We start from the raw sequence: 23802 nt of genomic DNA on the forward strand, positions 1-23802 counted from the left end.
TTTAAATCTGGTTTCACATTAAAGTTCTTTTTTTGGGGGGGGGGGTTGCTTCTGAGTTCTTGTAATAAATTATACCTGCTCTACACTGGGTTACATGATTGTTCAGCTTAATGTCTTTTAAAAAAATTATACATTGAATTTTAGAGAAAGAGTAACTTGGGAAAAATTAACATCTATTTCTTGTTCCATATACTTAGGCATTCATGAGTTGATTTTTTAAAGTTGATTTTAGAGTGAAAGGAAGGGAAAGAGAGAGAGAATCATCAATTTGTTGTTTCACATACTTATGCAGTCATTGGTTGCTTTTTGTATGTGCCCTGACCTGGGACTGAACTCACAACCTTGGTGTATGGGGCTGACATTCTAACCAACTGAGCTACCTGGCCAGGACCCAGCATTTGTTTTCAAGGCTCTTGGAATAGTCATGAAAATTAATTTTATACATTCATTAAAGTGAGATGAAATACTGGGCATGCCCTGCTGTACTAGAAGTTGTTATTAACTACAAAATGACTCTGTATAAATATCTTTGCTTTAAACCACTCTCTTCTACTGAAGAGCAGTTTTCTTCCTAAACTCTTTAGATAAGTCATAGAGGTAACGCCATGCTTAACATTTGTATAATAATTGCTGGGTTTTGTTTCTCCCATTTAAACCTCGTGGTGATGGTGAGAATGTTACAGCAGGAAAGGGAAGTTTAAAGGTCCCAGCAGAAGTGAGGTATTCTTGGTATTATGTAGCTACATCATAATACCAAGAGTTCTTATACCTTAAAGAGATTCGGGTCACTGAATTTTATAGTTTTACAATTATTTTGTGTGTCTTTACATAACTTAAGAATTTTTGTGTTTTGAGGCTTAAGAAAGTATTTTCTGTTAGTGTATTGTTTTACATTAAAACTTTATCCTTTTATTTAAAATGTAATTATTTTACTGTAGAAAGTTGATACAGAAAAATAAGGAAATGGTTCAACCTAATACTGTAAAAAAAAAAGAAAAAAGGCCCAACTGTAATATCATTTTTTAGAAAGAGCTTGCATCCTTGTATACAGAAGAAACATAACAAATTTAGGAACTGGTAGTAAAATTTGCTGACAGTACAAATCATGTTTTTACACCAAAAGCAATTTGCTTCATTCGTGATGTTTACATGTAACTTAATAATACCTAACATTTACAGAGTGATTAACCCAGACATCATGGTAAGTGGATTCTTTTACTTATTCCTCACGACACTACTCTGAAAATAGGGAATTCAGTAACTTGCCTAAGATCACATGACTAGTAAATGGTTAGAGCAGGACCCAAACCCAGGAACTCTGATAGTAGGACTTGTGTTTCCCATTACAACATACTGCCTAGTCATTTCAGTTTAGTCATATACAACATCATGTTAAATCTTTCAACAGCAAACTAAAACATTATTTATTGTCTGTCATATTTTCAAAGATAAAAAGTTAATAATACAGAATCTTCTGTTATCAGGGGCATTGATAGTGCTCATTCTACATAGCTAGTGGCAGAAATCTGGATGTGGAGGGCAACTTCCCATCTCTGCTGTGTTTGCCAAGCTTATATTGTTACCAATTTAGTAAATATAACAATTTAAAATAAAAGTTTAAAAATACTGTCTTTAAAAAACTAATTGGAATGCCTTGGATAGATGGAATGAAGGCAAGTGACTCAAAAACTCCCTATCAAATTTGGTGTAGGTTAGAAAGTTAAAGATGAATGAAGTAACACCATTTAGGATTTTGCACTGGTAATGCTTTGTGAGTATCATTAAGTTCTTGATTCACTTTAAAAAAGAAACCCAAAATAGAAATCATAGATAATTGCATATGCACGATTTGTAGATTTTAAGTGAAAATATTTAAGGTACATTTGTACATCTCTCCTTTTAAAAATGAATCCTCATTTTAAATGATCTTGTGACCAACCATCACTCCTAGCCAAAGTATATAAAAGGCTTTTACCATATATTTCAAGAACTCTATAATCATACTTTTTATCTGGTAATATGTTTATGCAAAGAAAATAGATACTATAAATATAGGGATGTTCATCAAATTATTTCTATATATAAGAAATAAATACACCCATGTGTTAAAACATACTCATTTAAATCACCTTCAAATACTTTTATTTTTTTATTTTTAACTATGTTTTATTATGCTACTACAGTTGTCCCATTATCCCCCACTTTATTCCCCTCCACCCTTGACCCCCCTCCCACTCACAACCCCCCCCCCCCCGCCATTAGTTCACGTCCATGGGTTGTACATTTAAGTTCTTTGGCTTCTCCATTTCCTATACTTTTCTTAACCTTCCCTGTCTATTTTCTACCTACCATTTATGCTACTTATTCTCTGTACCTTTCCCCCCTTCTCTTTCCACTCCCCTGTTGATAACCCTCCATGTGATCTCCCTTTCTGTGGTTCTGCTCCTGTTCTAGTTAATTGCTTAGTTTGTTTTTGTTTTTGTTTTAGGTGTGGTTGTTAATAATTGTGAGTTTGCTGTCATTTTACTATACATGTTTTTTAGCTCCTTTTTCTTAGATAAGTCCCTTTAACATGTCGTATAATAAGGGCTTGGCGATGATGCAGTCCTTTAACTTGACCTTATCTGGGAAGCACTTTATCTGCCCTTTCATTCTAAATGATAATTTTGCTGCACAGAGTAATCTTGGATGTACTGATAGCTCCTTGCCTTTCATGATTTGGAATACTTTTTGCCAGCCCCTTCTTACCTGCAAGGTTCCTTTTGAGAAATCATCTGATAGTCTGATGGGAACTCCTTTGTAGGTAACTCTCTTCTTTTCTCTCGCTGCTTTTAAGATTCTCTCCTCCTCTTTAATCTTGGATAATGTAATTATGATGTGCCTTGGTGGGTGCTTCCTTGGTGGGTACAATTTCTTTGAGGGACTCTCTGAGCTTCCTGGACTTCCTGGAAGTCTAATTCTTTTGCCAGATTGGGGAAGTCTCCTTCATTATTTTTTTCAAATAAGTTTTCCATTTCTTCCCTTTCCTTTTCTCCTTCTGGCACCCTTATGATTCAGATGCTGGCATATTTAAAGATGTCCCATGGGTTCCTAAGCCTCTCCTCATTTTTTTGAATTCTTGTTTCTTCCTTCTGTTCTGGTTGAATGTGTCTTTCTTCCTTGTGGTCCAAATTGTTGATTGGAGTCCCAGTTTCCCTCCCATCACTGTTGGTTCCCTGTATATTTTCCTTTATTTTGCTTAGCATAGCCTTCATTTTTTTCTCTAATTTGTGACCATATTCAACCAATTCTGTGACCATCCTGATTACTAGGGTTTTGAACTATGCATCTGATAGGTTGGCCATCTCTTCATCGCCTAGTTGTATTTTTTCTGGAGCTTTGATCTGTTCTTTCACTTGGACCATTTTTTTGTCTCAGGCGCCTATTACGTAATAAGAGGCAGAGCCTTAGGTGTTCACCAGGGCGGGGCAAGCCACATCTCTCCGTTGTGATGCTGTATGTGGGGCAGGGATCTGAGAAGGAACAACGGCCCTTGCCCTGCTCTATGCCGGATTTAAGTCACTTCCCTACTACCCACAATCAAATTGGGTCCTTCTGGTGCTGATTCCCAGGTGTGTGGGTTTGTGTGTGTTCTAGGACCCTGGGGGTCTCTCCAACGAATTCTCCTGTGAGGCTGGGAGTTTCTCCCACTGCCGCCTCACCTTCCACAGGTGTTTTCATTCAGAGGCTTTGAGGCTTTATTTCCCTGCGCTAGAAGCCTAGGTGGCACGGTCTGTCTCATTTTCCAGTTGTTTCTCCTGGTTTATCTGCACACAACATGGGACCTAGTCCACCATCCACTGCTTTGCCCACCCTGGTTCCCCAACCAGTGCCTTGCCACCAGTCCTCGCTGCCCAGCTCCCCGTCTCCACCCCCTCTACAGGTCTGGATGAATGTTTCGTCTTGAACTCCTTGGTTGTCAGACTTACATAGAGTTTGATTTTCTGTCAGTTCTGGTTGTTTTTAAATTTATTGTTGTCCTTCTTTTGGTTATGTGAGGAGGCACAGTATGTCTACCTATGCCTTCTTGGCCAGAAGTCCCCTAGAAAAGGCAAACTATTCTATGGTGACAGAAAGTAGATCAATTTTGGGGGAGAGATTACAAAGGGTCATAGGAAATGATGGTTTACTATCTTGATTATAGTAATGGCTTAATGGGTATATATGTACAGGTGTATATATAAGTATACTTTAAATACGTACAGTTCATTTTATGTAGTTTAACTTCAGAGTTGTAAACAAACAACTCCTTAATTATATATCCAGCCACTATTCAAAATTCTGCTTCTTACATTTTTTAAGTTTTTTTTTTAAACTAGGATCTAAGCAGTGTCCACACATTATATTCAGTTGGTACAGTCTCTTTTAATATATAGGGTCCTCTTATTTTTATTTTATTTTAAATCTTCTAATGAGGATATGCTTATTTATTTATTTTTATTCTCACCTGAGGACACTTTTTTTCAGTGAGGAAGGGAGAACAAGAAACATCTGTGCAAGTGTGCAAGAGAGAAGTATTGAGTGGCTGCCTCCCAGACGAGAGAGAGAGAGAGAGAGAGAGGTAGAGAGAGAGGTAGAGAGAGGTAGAGATAGATAGATAGATAGATAGATATCCCCTGACTGGGGATCAAAACCGCAACCAGCTAGCCACCCGACCAGGGCCCACCTCTTTATTTTTTCCTTGCAAAGTATTTGTTGAGGAAACTAATTTTTGTGTCCCAAAGATTTTCAGTTTTTCTGTATTTATCTCATGGTAGTGCTTATTAGGTTCCCCTCTGTTTTCTGTATTTCGATTAAACTTGCAGTTGGTAACAGATGGATGACGCTTGATCATGTCCAGGTTAGGTTTTTTTTGCAAGAATATTTAATAGTAGTGTTTTGTAATATTTCCTGTGTGTCACATCAGGAAATATAATAACATCTGGTTGAACCCTTTTCTGTGATGCCAAAGTTGATTTGTGGTTTGGATGTTGTCAACCCGACCTATCCATTGAGAAATTTCCTATCAGCTTCTGTATCAGTTTTTATTTCTATTTATGCTTAGATTAAATAATCATTTCTGGAGAACTAAAAATATAGAAATAAGGAAAGCTCTAGATTCTGATTTTTTTTTTAAGCACATATGAGTTTTACTATGATTGCTTACATAGAGCACTTTGCATCATTTCATTTGTGCAATTTCCTGTTTAGTTTTCAGGACTCAAATCTGCTGTGACCTGAGATATATTCCTGGATGTTTTGGTGCCTCTCAAGTTAGATGCATTGGTGCTGCTTTTTTAGCAACCTGTACTATCTGTTCCTCTTGTATAGCACAGAATTATTTTTATTTATTTATGTATGTATGTATGTATGTATGTACTTATTTTTAGAGGGGGAAGGGAGGGGGGGGAGAGAGAGAGAGAGAGAGACACACACACACACACACACATCAATGTGTGGTTGCTGGGGGTTCTGGCCTGCAACCCAGGAATGTACCCTGGCTGGGAATCGAACCTGGGACACTTTGGTTCCCAGCCCAAGCTCAATCCACTGAGCTACACCAGCCAGGGCTAGCACAGAATTATTTTATACTTAATGGCTTTCTTGTTATTCTTCCCCACTAGGCCATGAGCTTCTTGAGAAATAGAGCATGTACTTCTTTTGTTGTTTTTTTTTTCATTTATTTACTTTTTAGCAAACTTATTGGCATAACATTGGTTAATAACATTATATAAATTACCGATGTATGACTTTAGAATATGACATCTGTTTACTCTATTGTGTGTTCACTACCTAAAACCTAATCTCCTCCCATCACCAAATATTTGATCCTCTTTACCCTCTTCATGTTTCCTCTACCCCCTTTCTCCTCTGGTAATCACTGATCTGTTGTCTGTGTCTCTGAGGGGTTTTTTGTTTTGTTTTGTTTTTATTGAAGACATGTACTTCCTATTTCTTGACACATGGTAGGTGCTCAGTAAAGATATGTTGAATTGAATATATATGCTTTCTTTCCTTTAATCATTTTTTATTTTTTTAAGATTGTATTTATTTTTAGAGAGGGATGAGGAGGGAGAAAAAGAAGGGGTTGCCTCTCACACACCCCCTACTGGGGACCTGGCCCACAACCCAAGCACATGCTTGGGATCTAGCCCTGACTGGGAATCTAACTGGCAACCCTTTGGTTTGCAGGCTGGTACTCAATCCACTGAGTCACACCAGCCAGGACTCCTTTGATCATTGTTTTTAAATGAGCCTTAAATTACTAAGACTTTGATTGTGATGATGCTCATTTGCTCACACATAGTGATGTGTGCGTGTTTGTGGGGGGGTGGGTGAGAGAGAGATGTTTTGTACATATTTAAATTACCTAAGTTGTTAAATTGCCTTTCAGGTTGTGTATATAACAGTATGCAATCAGTTCCTGCCCATGAGTAGTTTAGTAGTCCAGTTGGTGAGTGGAAACACACGTAGATCAGTTAGTGCCAATTGTTTGTAAATTGTTGAAGTTCTAAGCTATGTGATATTAACTAAGTGCCATAAAAACATGGTAAAGGAAGAGATCAATGAATATAGGAATCAAGAAATGCTTTAGAGAGTGTCCTGGCCGGGTTGCTCCATTGGTTGGAGCATCATCCTGTGCACAGAAGGTTTGCTGAGGTCAGTCCCCAGTCAGGGTACAAACTCAGGTCGCATGGTCAATCCCAGTTCAGGGTGCATATAGGAGGCAACTGATCCATGTTTCTCTCTCACTTCAATGTTTCTTTTCCCTTTCTCCACACTCCCTTCCTTTCTCTCTAAAATCAGTAAACATTCCTGGGTGAAGATTTTTTTTCCAAATGCTTCAGAGGAAGATTTGAACTCAATCATTATAGTTGGAGGCTGTGATGAAATGGCAAGGAGAGAAAGGAACTTTTCAGGGACAAGAAACAATTTGTTACCATAGAACCCAAGTATCAAGAGAGACAGGAAGCTTTAATAGCAAAAGCTTAGAAAATGAGACCTAATGTTATAAAATGTGCTTTCTGTATTTAGGGATGCTTACACTGAGTTTAGGAGTCCCTACCTATTTACATTTCTTTTTGTGAAGCTTTAATATGGTTAATTCATATGGTTTAATATGGTTAAGTTTTTCTTTGTAAACCAACCCGCTTGATCTCTTTAGTTGGATAAAGAGATGGGGTGGGGGGGAGTAAATAAGTTAACAACCAAACTATTATAACAAAAGAATATTTTTAGTGATCAAAGTGATTTCAAAGTAGTAGTCAAATTCTGAGGAGAGAAAGCACTAACATTGGAATGTCACAGAGATCAAGGAAGTCCGTTTATGAGAAGATGGCAGAAACTTAAACCGAGTTAAAGCTTTCACACAGAAAAACAGGAAAAGGTAATGACTCCTATACTCACTGTACATCTTGCAACAGCATGGATAGACCTGGAGAGTATTATGCTAAGTGAAATAAGCCAGTCAGAGAAAGACAAATATCATTTGATTTCACTTATATGCGGAATCTAATGAACAAAGTAAACCACCAAACAAAATAGAAACAAACTCATAGATACAGAGAACAGACTGACAGCTGTTAGAGGAGAGGTGGTTGGGGTGGGGGTAGGGGTTAGGTGAAAAAGGGGAAGGGATTAAGAAGAAAAATACTTACAGACACACAATAGTATGGTGATTACCAGAGGGAAAGAAGACTAGGGGGAGGTAGAAGAGGGTACAGAGAGAGTAAATTGTGATGGAAGGAGACTTGGTATGGTGGACACACAATGCAACATACAGATAATATATTATAAAATTGTATACCTGAAGCCTATATAACTTTATGAACCAATGTCACTCTAATAAATTCAATTAAAGAAAGAAAAAAAATGTCTGCAGGTTTTCTTATTTTTTTGGAGTGAGGCAATGTAAAAACACAAACATCTTTACTTTTATAGGTGAGGAAATTGAGGTCAGCCGTTTCCAGGGTCACATAGCTAGTTAAATGGGAGAAGGTACAAATTTGAACATGGGTCTGTCTGACTTAATACCAGCCCTTAAGGTTGGACGAGTCCTTAATCTTTTACCCAGGTAATGAGTTGTGGTACCTACTGCATAGTGAGCAGAAAACTTTCCAGAGAACTGAGAGAGGCATGGGAAGCCTAAAGGCCTTTGCAGATTAAGTTTTTAACTCCCACTGGTCTCCAAGTGAGAGTACTCACCCCACTTTGATGCACATAGAGGACATTGAGTGCATCTACCATCCTCAGGGCCAAACTCAGCCCATGTTGCTGACTAGAACAAAGATGAAGCCAGAAGGACTGGCCTTAATAATCTCCAGCTGAAAGAGAGGAAAATTCCAGATGCTTTGAGGAATGTTTCTGGAACCTTCAGGACTAAAGGGTAGACCAATTTCCTAGAAAAAAAAAAAAAAAACAGATATGACCCCCGTGTAGCCATATTACTTCTGGCAAGTGAGTGCTGAGTGTCCAAGGAGCCCAGTGAAAAGCCATAAATGGCGCGTGCTCTACACTCCAATTTTTTGAAGCCAGATTATTGATGTATATTTATATGAGTTTTGATGGACGTACAGTATGACCACTACCACAGACAAGATACAAAGCATGTTTCTCACCACAGTGAATTGTCTCTCATCCCTTTGTGACAGTCAACTTCTACTTTCCCCTAGACTCTGGCAGCAATCCATGTTTTCTTTCCCTATAATACTGCCTTTTCTGGAGTGTTGTAAAAATGAAGTTATATAGTATTGACCCTTTTAAATCTGTCTTCTCTCACTTAGCATAATGCGTTTGAGACATTCTCATATAGTCTGTATATATCAGTAATTTCTTTTTACTTCTGAGTAGTTGATGATTTTTATAGAAAAAATACTTTAAAATCAGTCTAGGAAAGTAAACATTTTAAATGAGTTAGGGTGACCAGACATCTCAATTTGCTTGGGTCAAAGCTGGTTTATGCCTATTGACTCAGAATAATTTTTAATATCTCCTTTCACAAATATGTCTTGATTTGGATGATAAATTATATAGATGCTATAAACTGAGTGAAAAGGTACAGTTTACTTGCCCTACAATGTCAAATTTGCCTTCCAAAATACCAGAATTGTATATATTTATATTTAATATAACTATTATGAGTAATATTGGCTGTAAAAACTTACGTGTAATTTCATTTTGATCTTTACAACCATATTTCCATTTGTATTAGAGATCACAGATTCAGAATAGAATAAATGACCTGCTGAAAATCACAAGCTAGAAAAAAAGAAAACCTTCATTGTTGCCCTGGTTGGTGTGGCTCAGTTGATTGTAACATCGTCCTGTAAACCAGAAGATCATGGGTTCAATTCCTGGTTTCTCTCCATCTCTCTCTCTCCCTTCCCTTGTCTCTAAAATCAGTGAGCATATCCTAGGATAAAGATCAAAAAAACATACAAAAAACCTGCATTGTCTATCAACACATTCACCCTTAATTTCTCATCTTAATTGAAAGGCAGGCATTATGATATATTGGTTGAGAGTAAAGGCAATGGTGACAGAATGTGTGGGTTCTAATCCTGACTCATAATTTTCTTGCTGCTTGACCTTGGACAGATTATGTAATCTTCTGTGTTTCAGTTTCCTCATCTATAAAAAGGGCATAATATCATAATATATCTACAATGCCTATGGCAAGCATATGGTAAGCTTTTGATAAAGGCTAGCTATTATTTTTTTAAGATTTTATTTATTCATTTCTAGAGAAAGGGGAAGGGAGGGAGAAACAGAGGGAGAGAAACATCAATCAGTTGCCTCTCACACACCCACAACCAGGGACCTGGCCTGCAATCCAGGCATGTGCCCTGACCGGGAATCGAACCAGTGACCTCTAGGTTCACAGGCCAGCATTCAACCCACTGAGTCACACCAGCCAGAGAGGCTAGCTATTATTTTTAATATTATTGCTACTTAATTGACACCAATACAATGGAATCTCCCTGCCTCAACAAAAAACTTCCCATCCTCCCCATATTAAAAAAATAATAATAATAATGGGAATGTTTTGTTCTTTTTCCCCTCTAATTAAAAAAATTATTAATTTCTAATAGTAAGGTACCTGATTATGAAGTTTTTCTACATCTAGATAAATAGTTTAGTCTTGGTGTAGTAAATCAATTCAACAAACTGTTTCTTGTAACATCTGCATCTTTCAAACTTGATGCATATTGGGCAGAATTTAAAAAATAGGATGATGGCTAAATTTGGGACTCAGGGTTAAATAAAATTATGCAGCCTTCTCAGAGGCTCAGAAATTTATTAGGAAACTATTGAAAATTTGAGGATTTTGCCATGAATACTGTAGGCAGTGATTGTAAAGGATGATTTATGGGACCAGGAACAGAATGGTAGCAGGAAAGTAAAATAATTCATACAGTTATTTAGGCTTGAAGTGATGGGGCTGCAGATCTAATAGTGGAAAAGGGAAGGTCAGAATGGATCCATGAAAGAATCTGAAGGAAGCTTCAAGAAGACTTACTGATTTGTTAGAGAGAATTAAATTAACTCCCAGGAGTCAAATTAACTCCCAGGTTTCTAGTCTGAGAGAAGCTTGATGCCAGTAATTTAAAATGCGGTAGATAGGAAGGGCATCTAGTTGTTTTGACACTGGAAGAGATTGAAGAGGTTTATTTTAGATGTGTTGACTTGAACCTAGCAATGGCAGTTCAGGAAGCCAAATACATAGATGTCAGAGGAGAGACTAGATCTAGAGAGATAGCTGAAGCCATGAAAGAATATTTTTCCAATTTTAGTTTAAAGAGAAATGAGTCATTAAAGGTAAAGAAACAAGGAAAGTGCAGATAGTGCTGTGTCATGTGAACACAAAGATTGAGGGAAGAGGGACGTTGAAGTGATAAAAAAGCTATGTGATGAAGAGTGAGCAGTCTTGAGACTTGACTTGGCTGACCTTGATGAGCATCACCAGTGCTGTAAAAGCTCCCCTATAGCTTTGAGTGACCTTGAAGATGCAATTTTTTCAAATAAGAGGGCAAAATAAAAGCAAGATTGTAAAAGGGTTAAAAAGAAAATGGAAACTAAAAAGCACTCATTGTAGAAATTTGGCAGGAAAGAGAAGTAGAGAAAGAGTATAGGAGTTGATAGGGGGAACCTGATCCTGTTTAAAAGCAAGGAGGGGAGGAGTCAGTTCAAAGGAAGAAATTGAAGATACAAAAGTGTATGTAGAAGCTAAGTCCCAGATGAGGTGAGAAGGCAAGAACTGAGAAAGAGGGAGTTGCCCTCATTTTGTAAAAGTTAAAGTAGATTCTTCCTATGAAATACTACCTCTGTGTGCTGGCATTTATACCTTTTTCACTTCTCTACTATGAAGGAGTTATATAATCTGCTTTTTATAGTGACCTCATGTTAAAATATTTATATCTTCAGATTATAAAAATAATCTATGTTCATTGTAAAACATAGAGAAACATGTAAATGAAGAAAAATCACCTGTAATTCCACCAGCAATAATAAATAACTTGTTAATGTTTGATAGAGTCCTTTTGAATGGATTAATTTTATATATTCTGAAAAACATGATTATACTATACTATATATTCTGTTTTCTGTCCTACTTTTAAAAATACTATTATTTTTGAAACTGCTTCCACTTCCAAAATACTCTTTGTAAATAGTGTTTTTAACATTCCATTGTAAGCACTAATCCCACTTGGATCAACCTAGGCATTCTCAGTTCCCTTTTTTATCTCATTTTTTTAACCTAATCCAAATTCTGTTATTAAACATAAGTGCTACAGATACCAAAACAGTTATTGAGAGTCTGGGAGCTGAATTTAGGAGGAAGAATCAGCATCCCCAGGCTCTAAAGATTGTCCCAGAAAATCCTATCTTTACTTTCTTTCTCTCTCCCTTTCACTGACATTCTTGGAAAAAAATCCGTGTTCATCCTCTTTTATTTTTTGTGTGGCATCTGTTTCAGAGAAACCAGTGATTTGCCTTTAGGCCCTGTAAATTCTCTGTGGGGCCTTAGAAGAGAGAAGGAAAAGTTACCCTTGTAGGGCGAGGGAAGGATGGGAGGTAGGGTTCCCATATTGTTTATGGTCACCTGTCCCTCCTTTGTCATCTCCTCAGAAAAATAGTAATCTCATCTTTTTTTGGTTAATCAGAATTAAAATGTTGACTTTAGTTGAGAATGAATTGGATTCAATTAATGAAAACAAAGTTGTGGTAAAATGACATGGATTCTTTCTATGCCTTGTGCTATACGATTAATTAGCTACTGGATTTTTTGGACTATAAAATGCTCTGGACCATAAGATGCACCTAGGTTTTAGAGGAGGAAAATAGGAAAAAAAATTTGAAACAAAAAATGTGGTAAAGTATTTAATAACATAAATATCATAGGCCACCGCCCCGCCCCCCCCCCCCCCCCACACACAGCAAGCCAGGTAAGCTATATTCGGACCATAAGGCACACCCCCATTTTCCTCCCAAATTTGGGGGGTTGTCTTATAGTCCGAAAAATATGTAACTGTCTTTGGTAAGTCACTTGTTCTCTCTGGGTTAAAAAAAAGTAGGCTGAAGCTTTAAATTCTAAAATGTCTTTTATTATTATAAGTTAGGGTCATAAATTTTCATCCTCAAGACTCTTGATGAGAACACCCTTTGTAATAGTGAGAGTTACTCTGATGTTGGTGATTGGAAGGGAATCGCTGATACCAAAAATATTATTATAATCCTTTGTACACATCCATGCTTTGTTTTTCAAGAAGAGTGAAATTGCAGAGTTAAATACAATATAAATAATTGATATACTATAATATATTAATGTAAAAAGAAAGCCTAAGTTAATTTGATCTTAAGCTGTAGCTTAAGTTATTAGAGACGAAAGTCCAGACTTGTTTCATTCCTGTGTGATGAGGTTTCTTACTGGGAGTAGGTAGGAAATATCTAAACACTTGGAGCTATTTAATCTCTTTACTGGGCAACCATTGTAGTAAATTATATGAATAGATCCCTTTTCATTTTTCTGGTATATGACTACTCTATAAAGGGAATTCATCCCTCTAGCTCCTGCATGCCACTGTTTATCTTGTCAAGAAAATAGCCATAGCAATTGCTAATTGTCTTTCTTTGGCAGAATTTTATGGTTTTATTAACACAAACATAATGTGTATACAATCTGTCTATTCATTTTCTTCGCTGCACAGCCTGGCATTGGGATTGGTGACTCTGATGGCCAGCCAGGCCACTGTTTCCACAATGCCTTTGTGATTCTTTGAGGAGACTTTGTGAGCAGCCTCGGCACAGTAACATTTGTTGCACATCAGCACACTTCAAGCTCCTTGACATTGTGGACCAGGAACTTTCGAAAGCCCCTGGGCAGCATGTGCTTTGTTTTCTTGTTGCTCTGCTAACCAATGTTGGGCATCAAGATGTGGCCCTTGAATCTTCTGTGTACCCTATTGTAAATACCTGTGGGTTTCCACCAGTTCCACTTAATTTTGACATATCGGTCTGACTGGTACTAGATGAACTTCCTGGTCTTCTTTTTGACAATCTTGGGTATCACAAGGGATCTGAGGGCATCCATGGTGCCAATTAGGAGATGACTGTCTCCTGTTGACAGTCATGGTGCCAATTAGGAGATGACTATTCCATAGGTAGCACCAAGGAAGCTATTGTCTTTATTTAAGAAAATAGACACTATATCCAGTGTTCAGAATAGTTACAAGTAGTTAGTATTTTGTTCTCAATATGCCATAGCTCTTGCTTTATCTCTCAAGTCCTTGTTTCCTTTTGTTTTTTTTTATTGAAAGATTATTCTTTCTGTTTTCTATAATCACTGTTTCAACCACACATGGTCCCATTTCTGATTATTCTCTTTTTATATATTATCAAATGGCACTTTGCAAATATCTAGGAGCCTCAACAATTGTTTTAGACTGTCACAGGCTCTTGGAGGAAAAGGATAATCCTATATTATTGCCCAAGAAAGGTATACCAAATGCATAAGGCATAAAGTAAAATAGAATTTGTAATATAAAATTCCTTCAAGAGACTTTACCATTACAATTTTGATAATTTCCTTCACCTTTTTAAGCTTTATTGAAATATAACTTCACTTGACTAAAATGTACAGTTTACTGATTATAATTGTATATAGAATAGTACAGTCATCAACCCAATCAAATTTTAAAACATTATCATCACCCCCACCCAAGGTATTTTGAGCCCATTTGCAGTTATTCCCACTCCCACCCCAGCCCTGGGCAACTGTTAACCTACTTTCTGTTTCAATAGATTTTTCTTTTATGGACATTTTATATAAATGGAATCATATAATATGTGGTCTTTGGTACTTGGTTCTTTTCACTTGGCATGATGTTCATAAATATTGTAGCATGTATTAGTACTTCATTCCTATTTGTTGCTGAGTAGTATTCCAGACGGATATACCTAATATTGTGTATCCATTTTCCAGTTGATAGACATTTAGATCTATCACATTTTTGGCTATTTTGAATAATGTTGTTATGAACATTTGCATACAAGTATTTTGTGAATGTAAACTTCCATTTCACATGAATAAATATGTGAATGCTATGATTAGTTTGTATTTAACATTTAAAAAAGTGGCAAATTGTTTTCCCAAGCTATTGTACCATTTATATTCCCACAGTAATGTGTGAGGGTTCCAGTTTCTCTACATCGTCCCCAGCACTTCTTATTGTCTGTTTTATTATTATTATAGCCATTCTGGTGGTTGTGAAGTAGTATCTCATTGTGGTTTTGACTTGCACTTTTCTAATGATGTAAAGTCCTTCACTCTTTAAAAAAAATACACTGTATGTTCTTTAAAAAAAGAAATGAATATGTTTTCCTTATAAAAGGGAGACAGACTATCAATAAATGTGCTGTTTTCTAAGAAAAATATTCAAATTTGATAGACTTTCCTTTTACTCCTTTTTTTTTAAGTTGTTGTTTAATTATAGTTGTCCCACATTTTTCACTGTTGCTCTCCCCTGCCCTGCCGCTGCCACCGACAATCCCCATCCCATTGTCCGTATCCATGGGTCCTCAATACATGTTCCTTGACTTGCCCCTTCCCTTTCCTCCATTACCCCCTCCCACCTTCCCTCTGCTCACTGTCGGTTTATTCTTTTATTTCCATGTCTCTGGTTCTGTTTTGCTCATTTGTTTGTTTTGTTGATTAGGTTCCACTTATAGGTGAGATCATAGGGTATTTGTCTGTCACTGCCTGGCTTGTTTCACTTAGCATAATGCTCTCCAGTTCCATCTGTGCTGTCACAAAGGATAGGAGTTCCTTTTTTCTTTGCTATGTAGAATTCCATTGTGTAAATGTACCACAGTGTTTTGATCCATTCATTTACTGATGGGCACTTAGGCTGTCCAGCACATGGCTATTGTAAATAATGCTGCTATGAACATTGGGGTGCATAGGTTCTTTTAAATTGGTGTTTCAGGATCTTTAGGGTATAATCCCAGCAGTGGAATTGCTGGGTCAAAAGGCAGTTCTAGTTTTCTGAGGAAATTCCATACTGTTTTCCACAGTGGCTGCACCAGTCTGCATGCTGTAGACTTTTAAAATGCATATATACGTGTGTGTAATAAGTAGGGTTAATCTATTGATAAAGGATTCTGGTAGTCTGTACTAGGAAAGGTTGAACTAAAAAAGTAAGAAGGTGAAAGTTGTTTCAACTAATTATCATTTCTACATAGTATAGAATGGAATTTTTACTAATTCATTCAACATGTACATATACAGCACTTTGTAAGTGCCAGGCGGTATTATAGACCCCAGGAATATAAGAGTAAACAATCAAGGAAGGTCCCACCAGTCATGAAGCATATATTCTTGTAGAGAAGACACATGATTAAGAGACAACTTATACATGGAGTAGTGGCAAATATTATCAAGAAAAGCAGGGTAGGGTAAGGAGATAGGAAGGTGAAGGTAGGTGCTGTTTTGTTTTGTTTTTTTTTTAAGATTTTATATATTTATTTTTTTGAGAGAGGGGCAGGGAGGGAGAAAGAGGGAGAGAAACATCAATTGGTTGCCTCTCACATGCCCCCAGCAGGGGACCTGGCCTGTAACCCAGTCCTATGTCCTGACAGGGAATCAAACCAGTGACTTTTCGGTTCGCAGGCTGGCACTCAATCCAGTGAGCCACACCACACCAGCCAGGGCAGCCGATGCTATTTTAGAGTATGGTCAGGAAAAGCCACTTTGAGGAGGGGTATTTGAGCAAGAACTTAAAAATGTTATAAGGAAGGAAACTATCAGAATATATGAGGGGAAAGCATTCCTCAGATACAGAGCACAAGAAATACACAGAACCTTGAGATGGGAAATTTTATCATCCATCCTCCACTGATCAGGCAAATTTTGGCCTAAAGAAGCATAAAACATCTTTGGTATATTGGAACAAGTTACTTAACTTTTTAAAACCTACATATTTTAAAAATGAGGATTATAATTTCAGCATCAGAAATTATAATAATTGAGATTCTGAATATAAAGCATCTGTGGTTCCATTTTAAGTGATAAAATGGTAATTGCTGTTACTTTATTAGAAATTATCAATGTTATTGTCACACCACCTATTTTAAGCATCAAATTAGTTTTCCAACTAGTATTCTTTAGTAATTATTGTTTTCTGTATCTTTTAAAATTTGTAGTCTTAAATCAGATACTAGTGCTTTAGGAATGGCATAATCTTAATGAAATAGGGACCATTATCTCACCTTCAGACTGTTATTCTTTTGATTATCATTATAGTATTCTTATTTATTTTTAAAATATGAATACATTAGAGATCTCTTTCTCCAATTTTACTTCTGAAGGTGTTTTTGTGATAGGCAACTTCATACTTATCAGTGTTGGATTCTAAAAAGTTGACTTTTTATAGATTGTTTTAATCAGATTACATGTTTTGACAGAAACATTTCCTCTAATAGTAATAAATTTCCAGGAGTATAGTTGGTTTGTTTTTTGTCTCATTTGTGTTTCATGAATGCAGTTTGTTTTTTAACTCTTCAAGGATTTTTTCAGAGTCAGGTTTATTGAGATAAAACGTACATCTAATAAAAATTCACCCTTTATATTGCATACTTTCAACAGTTGGATAACTACCACCATAACTAAGATACAAAACAGTTCCTTGTGGACTTTGACCATCACTAATGTCAGTATTTTTAGATGTGTACATATGTGTGTTCCCTCTGGGATTTATCTCCTGCACTCTTCTGAAGTGAATAAGCCTGGCTGCAAGCCTCTGTGAGGCAAATGATAGAAAAAATGTTAGAGGCCTGGACATTCGTATGTAAATTACCACTTGATCCCCCATTTGTGACTGGTGCTTCTTATCCCAGGGACTGTTTCAAATTTTCTATACAATAAAACTAGTTTTTTTACTGGAATGGAGGAGAGGATATAGAGATATAACTGTGTCTTGAATGCACAGTCATTCTACTTGTTCATAAGTCCACCTTAATTAATCCTCACTTCTTGAGATCCTCATTATTGGCAAATCCTGAACCTTTTGGTGATTCTACTTTTTACCTTTACTCACTGCTGATTTAGAATTTGGCTTTCTCAGATCTGCCAAGTCATTTATCACTTCTGCCTTGCTGTTTCCAAAATGTTGTTGCCATCACCTCCTCTTCTTTGTCCTTATGGGTTTTATGTCTTTAAACATAAAAGACAAACTTTTTATTGTCATTGTAATGGAGTCTCAGGGAAAGGTAGAAGTAATTGCATTTTTAGCCTGTTATCTTTAAATGTCTCCCTTTCTTTAAAAAAAAAAAAAAAGGCTTACCTGGTGGATAAGACCCTTTAAGATCTAGCTTGTGCCTATCTCTCCAGCCTCATTTCTCACTTAGCTGCAACCCACCCCCAGCTTAAACTCCAGTCACCATCTGCTTAAGATAATGCCAAACAATCCATGTTTCCTCGTGCCTTTCAATTCAATACATGCTGCTTGTCCTTTAATTCTCCTTAGTGAAGCTTTGCTTACTCACATTGGGTGCCCCTCTATCAGTGCTTATTGTATTACTGCAATTATTTACTTACTTTTTATTTTTTAAATATATTTTATTGATTATGATAATACAGTTATACCATTCCCCCCTTTATTCCCCTCTGTCCTGTACCCCCCCTCCCATCCACATTCCCCCCCTTTAGTTCATGTCCATGGGTCATACATAAAAGTTCTTTGGCCTCTAAATTTCTTACACTATTCTTAACCTCCCCCTCTCTATTTTGTAACTACCCTTCATGCTACTTATTCTCTGTACCTTTTCCCCCTCTCTCCCCCTCCTACTCCCCTGTTGATAACCCTCCATGTGATCTACATTTCTGTGGTCCTGTTCCCTTTGTAGTTGTTTGCTTAGTTTGCTTTTGGTTTTGTTTTAGGTGTGGTTGTTAATAACTGTGAGTTTGCTGCCATTTTACTGTTCATAGTTTTTATCTTCTTTTTCTTATATAAATCCCTTTAACATTTCATTATAATAAGAGCTTGGTGATGATGAACTCCTTTAACTTGACCTTATCTGAGAAGCACTTTATCTGCCCTTCCATTCTAAATGAAAGCTGTGCTGAACAGAGCAATCTTGGATGTAGGTCTTTGCCTTTCATGACTTGGAATACTTCTTTCCTGCCCCTTCTTGCCTGTAAGGTCTCTTTTGAGAAATCAGCTGACAGTCTGATGGGAACTCCTTTGTAGGTAACTGTCTCCTTTTCTCTTGCTGCTTCTAAGATTCTCTCCTTCATTTTTATCTTGGGTAATGTAATTATGATGTGCCTTGGTGTGTTCCTCCTTGGGTCCAACTTGTTTGGGATTCTCTGAGCTTCCTGGACTTCCTGGAAGTCTATTTCCTTTGCCAGATTAGGGAAGTTCTCTGTCATTATTTGTTCAAACAAATTTTCAGTTTGTTGGCTCTTCCTCTTCTCCTTCTGGTACCCCTATAATTTGGATGTTGGACTGTTTAAAAATGTCCTGGAGGTTCCTAAGCCTCTCCTCATTTTTTTGAATTCTTGTTTCTTCATTCTTTTCTGGTTGAATGTATTTTTCTTCCTTCTGGCCTACACTGTTAATTTGAGTCTCAGTTTCCTTCCTATTACTATTGGTTCCCTGTGCATTTTCCTTCATTTCACTTAGTGTAGCCCTCATTTTTTCATCTAATTTGCAACCAAATTCAACCAATTCTGTGAGCACCCTGATTACCAGTGTTTTGAACTGTGTATCTGATAGGTTGGCTGTCTCTTCGTTGCTTAGTTGTATTTTTTCTGGAGCTTTGATCTGTTCTTTCATCTGGGCCTTTTTGTCTCAGCACACCTATTCTGTAGTGAGGGAGGGCGGGGCCTTAGGTGTTCACCAGGGCAGGGCAACCTACATCTCTGCGTTATGATGCTGTATGTGGGGAAGGGGTCCAAGAGGGAATAGTGCCACTTGCTCTACTCTCTGCCAGATTTCAGTCTCTTCCCTTGCTACCCACAATCAAATTGGGCCCTTCTGGTGCTGATTCCTAGGTGGGTGGGCTTGTGTATGTTCTTGGACCCAGTGGGTCTCTCCAATGAACTCTCCTGTGAGGCTGAGAGCTTCTCTCACTGCTGCCCCAACCCCCACATGTATTTTCAGTCAGAGGTTTGAGGCTTTATTTCCTCATGCTGGAGCCCTGGGTTGTGGGGTATATTTTGTTCTCCAGTTGTTCCTCCTGGTTTATCTGCACCTGAATGTAGGACTGCCCGTTCCACCAGCTGCTGCCTTGCCACAAGTCCTCTCTGCTCAGCTTCCTGTCTCTTCCCTTCTTACCAGTCTGGATGAATGTGTCTTCTTGAACTCCTTAGTTGTCAGACTTCCATAGAGTTCAATTTTCTGTCAGTTCTGATTTTTTTTTTTTTTTAATTTGTTGTTGTCCTTTTGGTTGTGTGAGGAGGCACAGTGTATCTACCTATGCCTCCATCTTGGCAGAAGTCCATTATTTACTTACTTTTTAAAAGGCCTCCTTCAAGAGGTTTCTTAATTAGGGGTACAGGTGGAGGGGCTATTCATGGATCAGATATAATTAGAGGGATGTGAGAGTGGGTTATTTTTTTCAAAGGTAGAGGAAAGCTTTGGAAAGCTAGTTGTAAGAATGAAAGAAAAATGTAAGCGTTAGGCCTAAAACAAGTCAGATATATGTAGTTTGGTTTTGGTTCCTCTGACTACTTGTGGTGGTGTATGTGATTTGGTTCTGAAATTGTAGGCTTGTGTACATTTGGATGCCATAAATATCACTACTGTACATATAGACCTGATTTTATGACCCATAAATTGAAATTTAATATATGGCTACTGTCATGGAGAATGGGAAGATTGATGTTTTGCATTAGCCCAAAATGCATATCATATTATTTTTACACGTTACAATGAAAAAGAATGAGAACAGAATGAGCCTTAATTTCCTAAAATGCCCTACCTGTGCTTCCTCTGTGCTTAGGGTTTTTAAAAATGTGTAGTTAGGAAACTGTGTTCTCTGCTTTACTCATAAGCCTCTTTCACATAGTATGGAGCTGTTATCTTTCTAGATGTGTATTAAGGAAATGATCAGGTTCTTTTGCTTTTTGTATTTTCTATTTATTATTTTATTTTGTTGTCTAGGTATTTAAGAGATTATGGCATCTGAAACCCACAATGTTAAAAAACGGAACTTTTGTAATAATATTGAGGATCATTCCGTTGATCTTCCTAGAAAAAGGATCTCTAATTTCACTAACAAGAACATGAAGGAGGTAAGTCCGTGGTTTCTACTAACAGGTAAGATAGTATGTATCTTAGTCTGGTCAGGTAAAGAATACCATTACAGAATTCCATAAACTGGGTGCTTTCAAACAAGCCTATGAGAAATTTATTTCTCACAGTTCTGGAGTGGGGAAAGTTCAGGGTCAAGGGTTAGGCAGATTTGATATCTGGTGAGGGACCACTTGCTAGTTCGTAGATGACTGTCTTCTGACTTTGTCTTCACATGGTGGATGGGATAAGAGAGCTCTCTCGGGTCTCTTTTATAAGAAGAGCACCAATCTCATTCATGAAGGTCTACCCTCATGACCCAACCATCTCCCAAAAGCCCTACCTCCTAATACCATCATCAATTTCCCTTCCCTCCCCTCCCCTTTCCTCCCCTTCGTTTCTCTTCCTCTTTTCTTTCTTTCTTTCTTTCTTTCTTTCTTTCTTTCTTTTTTCTTTCTTTCTTTTTCTTTCTTTCTTTTTCTTTCTTTCCTTACCTTTAGGGGGAGGGAGGGAGAAAGAAAGGGAGAAAAACATCAACATACTAGAGAAACATTGCTCAGTTTCCTCTCACATGCTCCTAACTGGCGACCTGGCCCACAACCCAGGCATGTGCCCTGACCAGGAATCAAACTGGCAACCAACCTTTAGGTTCACAGGCTGGCACTCAGTCCACTGAGCCACACCAGCCAGGGCATGGATTTCAACATATGAATTTTGGGAAACACAGTGTTTCATTCCATCAGAGACAATTTAAACTATTAGGGCTCTGGATAGTTCTGTTTAAATTATTTGAACAATGGGAGTTCTGGTTTACCTTGACAGAATTAAGTAAAATTAATGAAATATGTTTATGTTCTGAAATGTTTATATTCTGAAAGCTCTAAAAAGTTTTTGGGCAGTACACTATTTTGATAGGATATAATTTTAGTATTTTAGTTTAATATTAAAGAGGAATCATAGAGGTACTTTTTGTTCACCATTGAAAGGCACATCAGCACTGATGTAATTTCTTTTAAACCATATTAAAATTCAACTTATTGAGCACCCTATAAGTATAATACGTGACTAGTGGCATATAAAATAGGGAGATGGATATATCAAAAACAAGTATATACAATGTTGTAACTAATGATTGAGATAAAGCATTAGAACAGGAAAATGTAACTGTTGAATTTCAGATTTGTTAATATCAATCACAAAATTTACATAGCTTTATTTAAAAATTTAAACATACTGCAACTGTTCATTTTAATTTTTCAGGTTAAGAAATCTCCAAAACAGTTGGCTGCTTACATAAATAGGTAAGAGCGTCTTAAAAGTTTGTGTGAACCAGCAAATACTGAAAGCTTGATAAGAGTAAAAATAGGAAAAAAATAAGTATTCTCTTTTATTATAATAATTAACTGATTGGCAAACAGTTCCTTTGTGGTAGGCACTGTGCTAAACATATCAGTATTATCTCTAATCCTTAAAATAGTCCTACTGGGTAGGTATTATTACCCACTAACAATTGATGAGGAAATCTAAAGATCAGAGAAGTTAAGTGATTTGTTCAGAGTTGTACACCCAGAAAGTGGTAAAAATGTCATTCATTCTCCGATCTGCTGAACTTTCTCCTAAACCACTGGTGATCTGAGGACGCTGAGGGTCCCTACAGCCCTTTCAGGGAGTTTTTGAGGTCACTATATTCATATCAATACTGAGACATTATTTACCTTTCTCATTTTTATTCTTTTACAAGTATACAGTAGAATTTTCCAGGGGCTACATTTGATATCACAATAAATCAAATGGAGAAGCAGATAATGAGAAGCGAGCTGTCTTCTGTTAAAGTAGATATTAGAAATTTACAAAGATGTAAAAGTGCCATTCTTCTCAGTATGTGTATATATAGGGTTTTTTTTTTTTTTGGTAAATATTTTGTGCTAAATGAATTAGCAAATTTTCTCAGTTTTAGTTCCTAATATAGTAAAATATCAATAATTATTACCCACATTAAAAATTCTTTTGAGACTTCAAGAATTAAAAAAAAATTTTTTAATGTATTGGCATGACATTGGTTAATAAAATTATATAGGTTTCAAGTGTATAAAATTATATAATGCATTATCTGTATATTATAGTATGTGCTACTACCCAAAGTCTAGTCTTCTTCTATCACCATATAACTGACTCCATTTACCCTTTAGTCCCATCCCCCTTTTCCTCTGGTAACCACCATACTGTTATCTATGTGTGTGAGGGTTTTTTGTTTGTTTGTTTGTCTTATTTGTCCACTTGTTGTATTCAGTTTTTATATCCCATGTGAGTAAATTCATATGGTTCTTGACTTTTTCCATCTTATTTCATATAGCATGATATTCTCAAGATTCCATCCATGTTGTCACCAGTGGCAGTATTTCATCTTTTCTCATGGCTGAGTAGTATTCCATAGTATGTACATACAACATCTTCTTTATCCAGTCACCTATCAAAGGACACTTTGGTTGTTTCCATGTCTTGGCCACTGTGAATAATGCTGCAGTGAACATGGGAGTATATATATCTTTATGAGTAAATCAGATTTTTTGTGTAGATACCCGGAAGAGAGGTTGCTAGATCATATGGTAACTCTATTCTTAACTTTTTGGTGAACCTCAATACTGTTTTTCATAGTAGCTATATTAGTTTACATTTCCACCAACAGTGAATGAGGGTTCCTTTTTTCTCTATAACCTCTCTAACACTTGTTATTCCTTGTTTTATTAATAGCCATTTAAACAGGTGTGAGGTGGTATCTCATTTTAATTTTGATTTGCATTTTCTTAATAGCTAGTGAAGTTGAGCATCTTTCTATATATCTGTTGTCCAGAGGACTGTAAATTCAGGAGACCTCAAGAATGTTTAAAAAGTGCAAAGCATCCTGAGGCCAAAACACTTGAGAACCACTATACTCAACCATGAGATGTGCTCGATTGCGGTTTCTTATTCAAGTGGAATTAAATATGCTTAA

At 36.9% G+C, this 23802-nt stretch overlaps 1 protein-coding gene and 1 pseudogene across 1 annotated transcript in view; one reads left to right on the top strand and one right to left on the bottom strand.

Moving 5' to 3' along the window:
- The window catches only part of KATNBL1 (katanin regulatory subunit B1 like 1), a 42942-nt gene that overhangs the window by 7952 nt on the left and 11188 nt on the right, over positions 1–23802 (top strand). The window contains exons 2-3 of the mRNA XM_045823485.1: positions 20682–20812; positions 22071–22111. Of these exons, the coding sequence (XP_045679441.1) occupies positions 20696–20812; positions 22071–22111 (158 nt within the window). The 5' untranslated portion in view covers positions 20682–20695. The remainder of the gene's footprint in view (positions 1–20681; positions 20813–22070; positions 22112–23802) is intronic.
- LOC123808686 lies at positions 13203–13621 on the bottom strand (annotated as a pseudogene).

Source organism: Phyllostomus hastatus, unplaced genomic scaffold (genome assembly GCF_019186645.2).
Source record: "Phyllostomus hastatus isolate PE091 unplaced genomic scaffold, TTU_PhHast_1.1 phas_scaffold_501, whole genome shotgun sequence".
NCBI classification, from domain to species: Eukaryota; Metazoa; Chordata; class Mammalia; order Chiroptera; family Phyllostomidae; genus Phyllostomus; species Phyllostomus hastatus.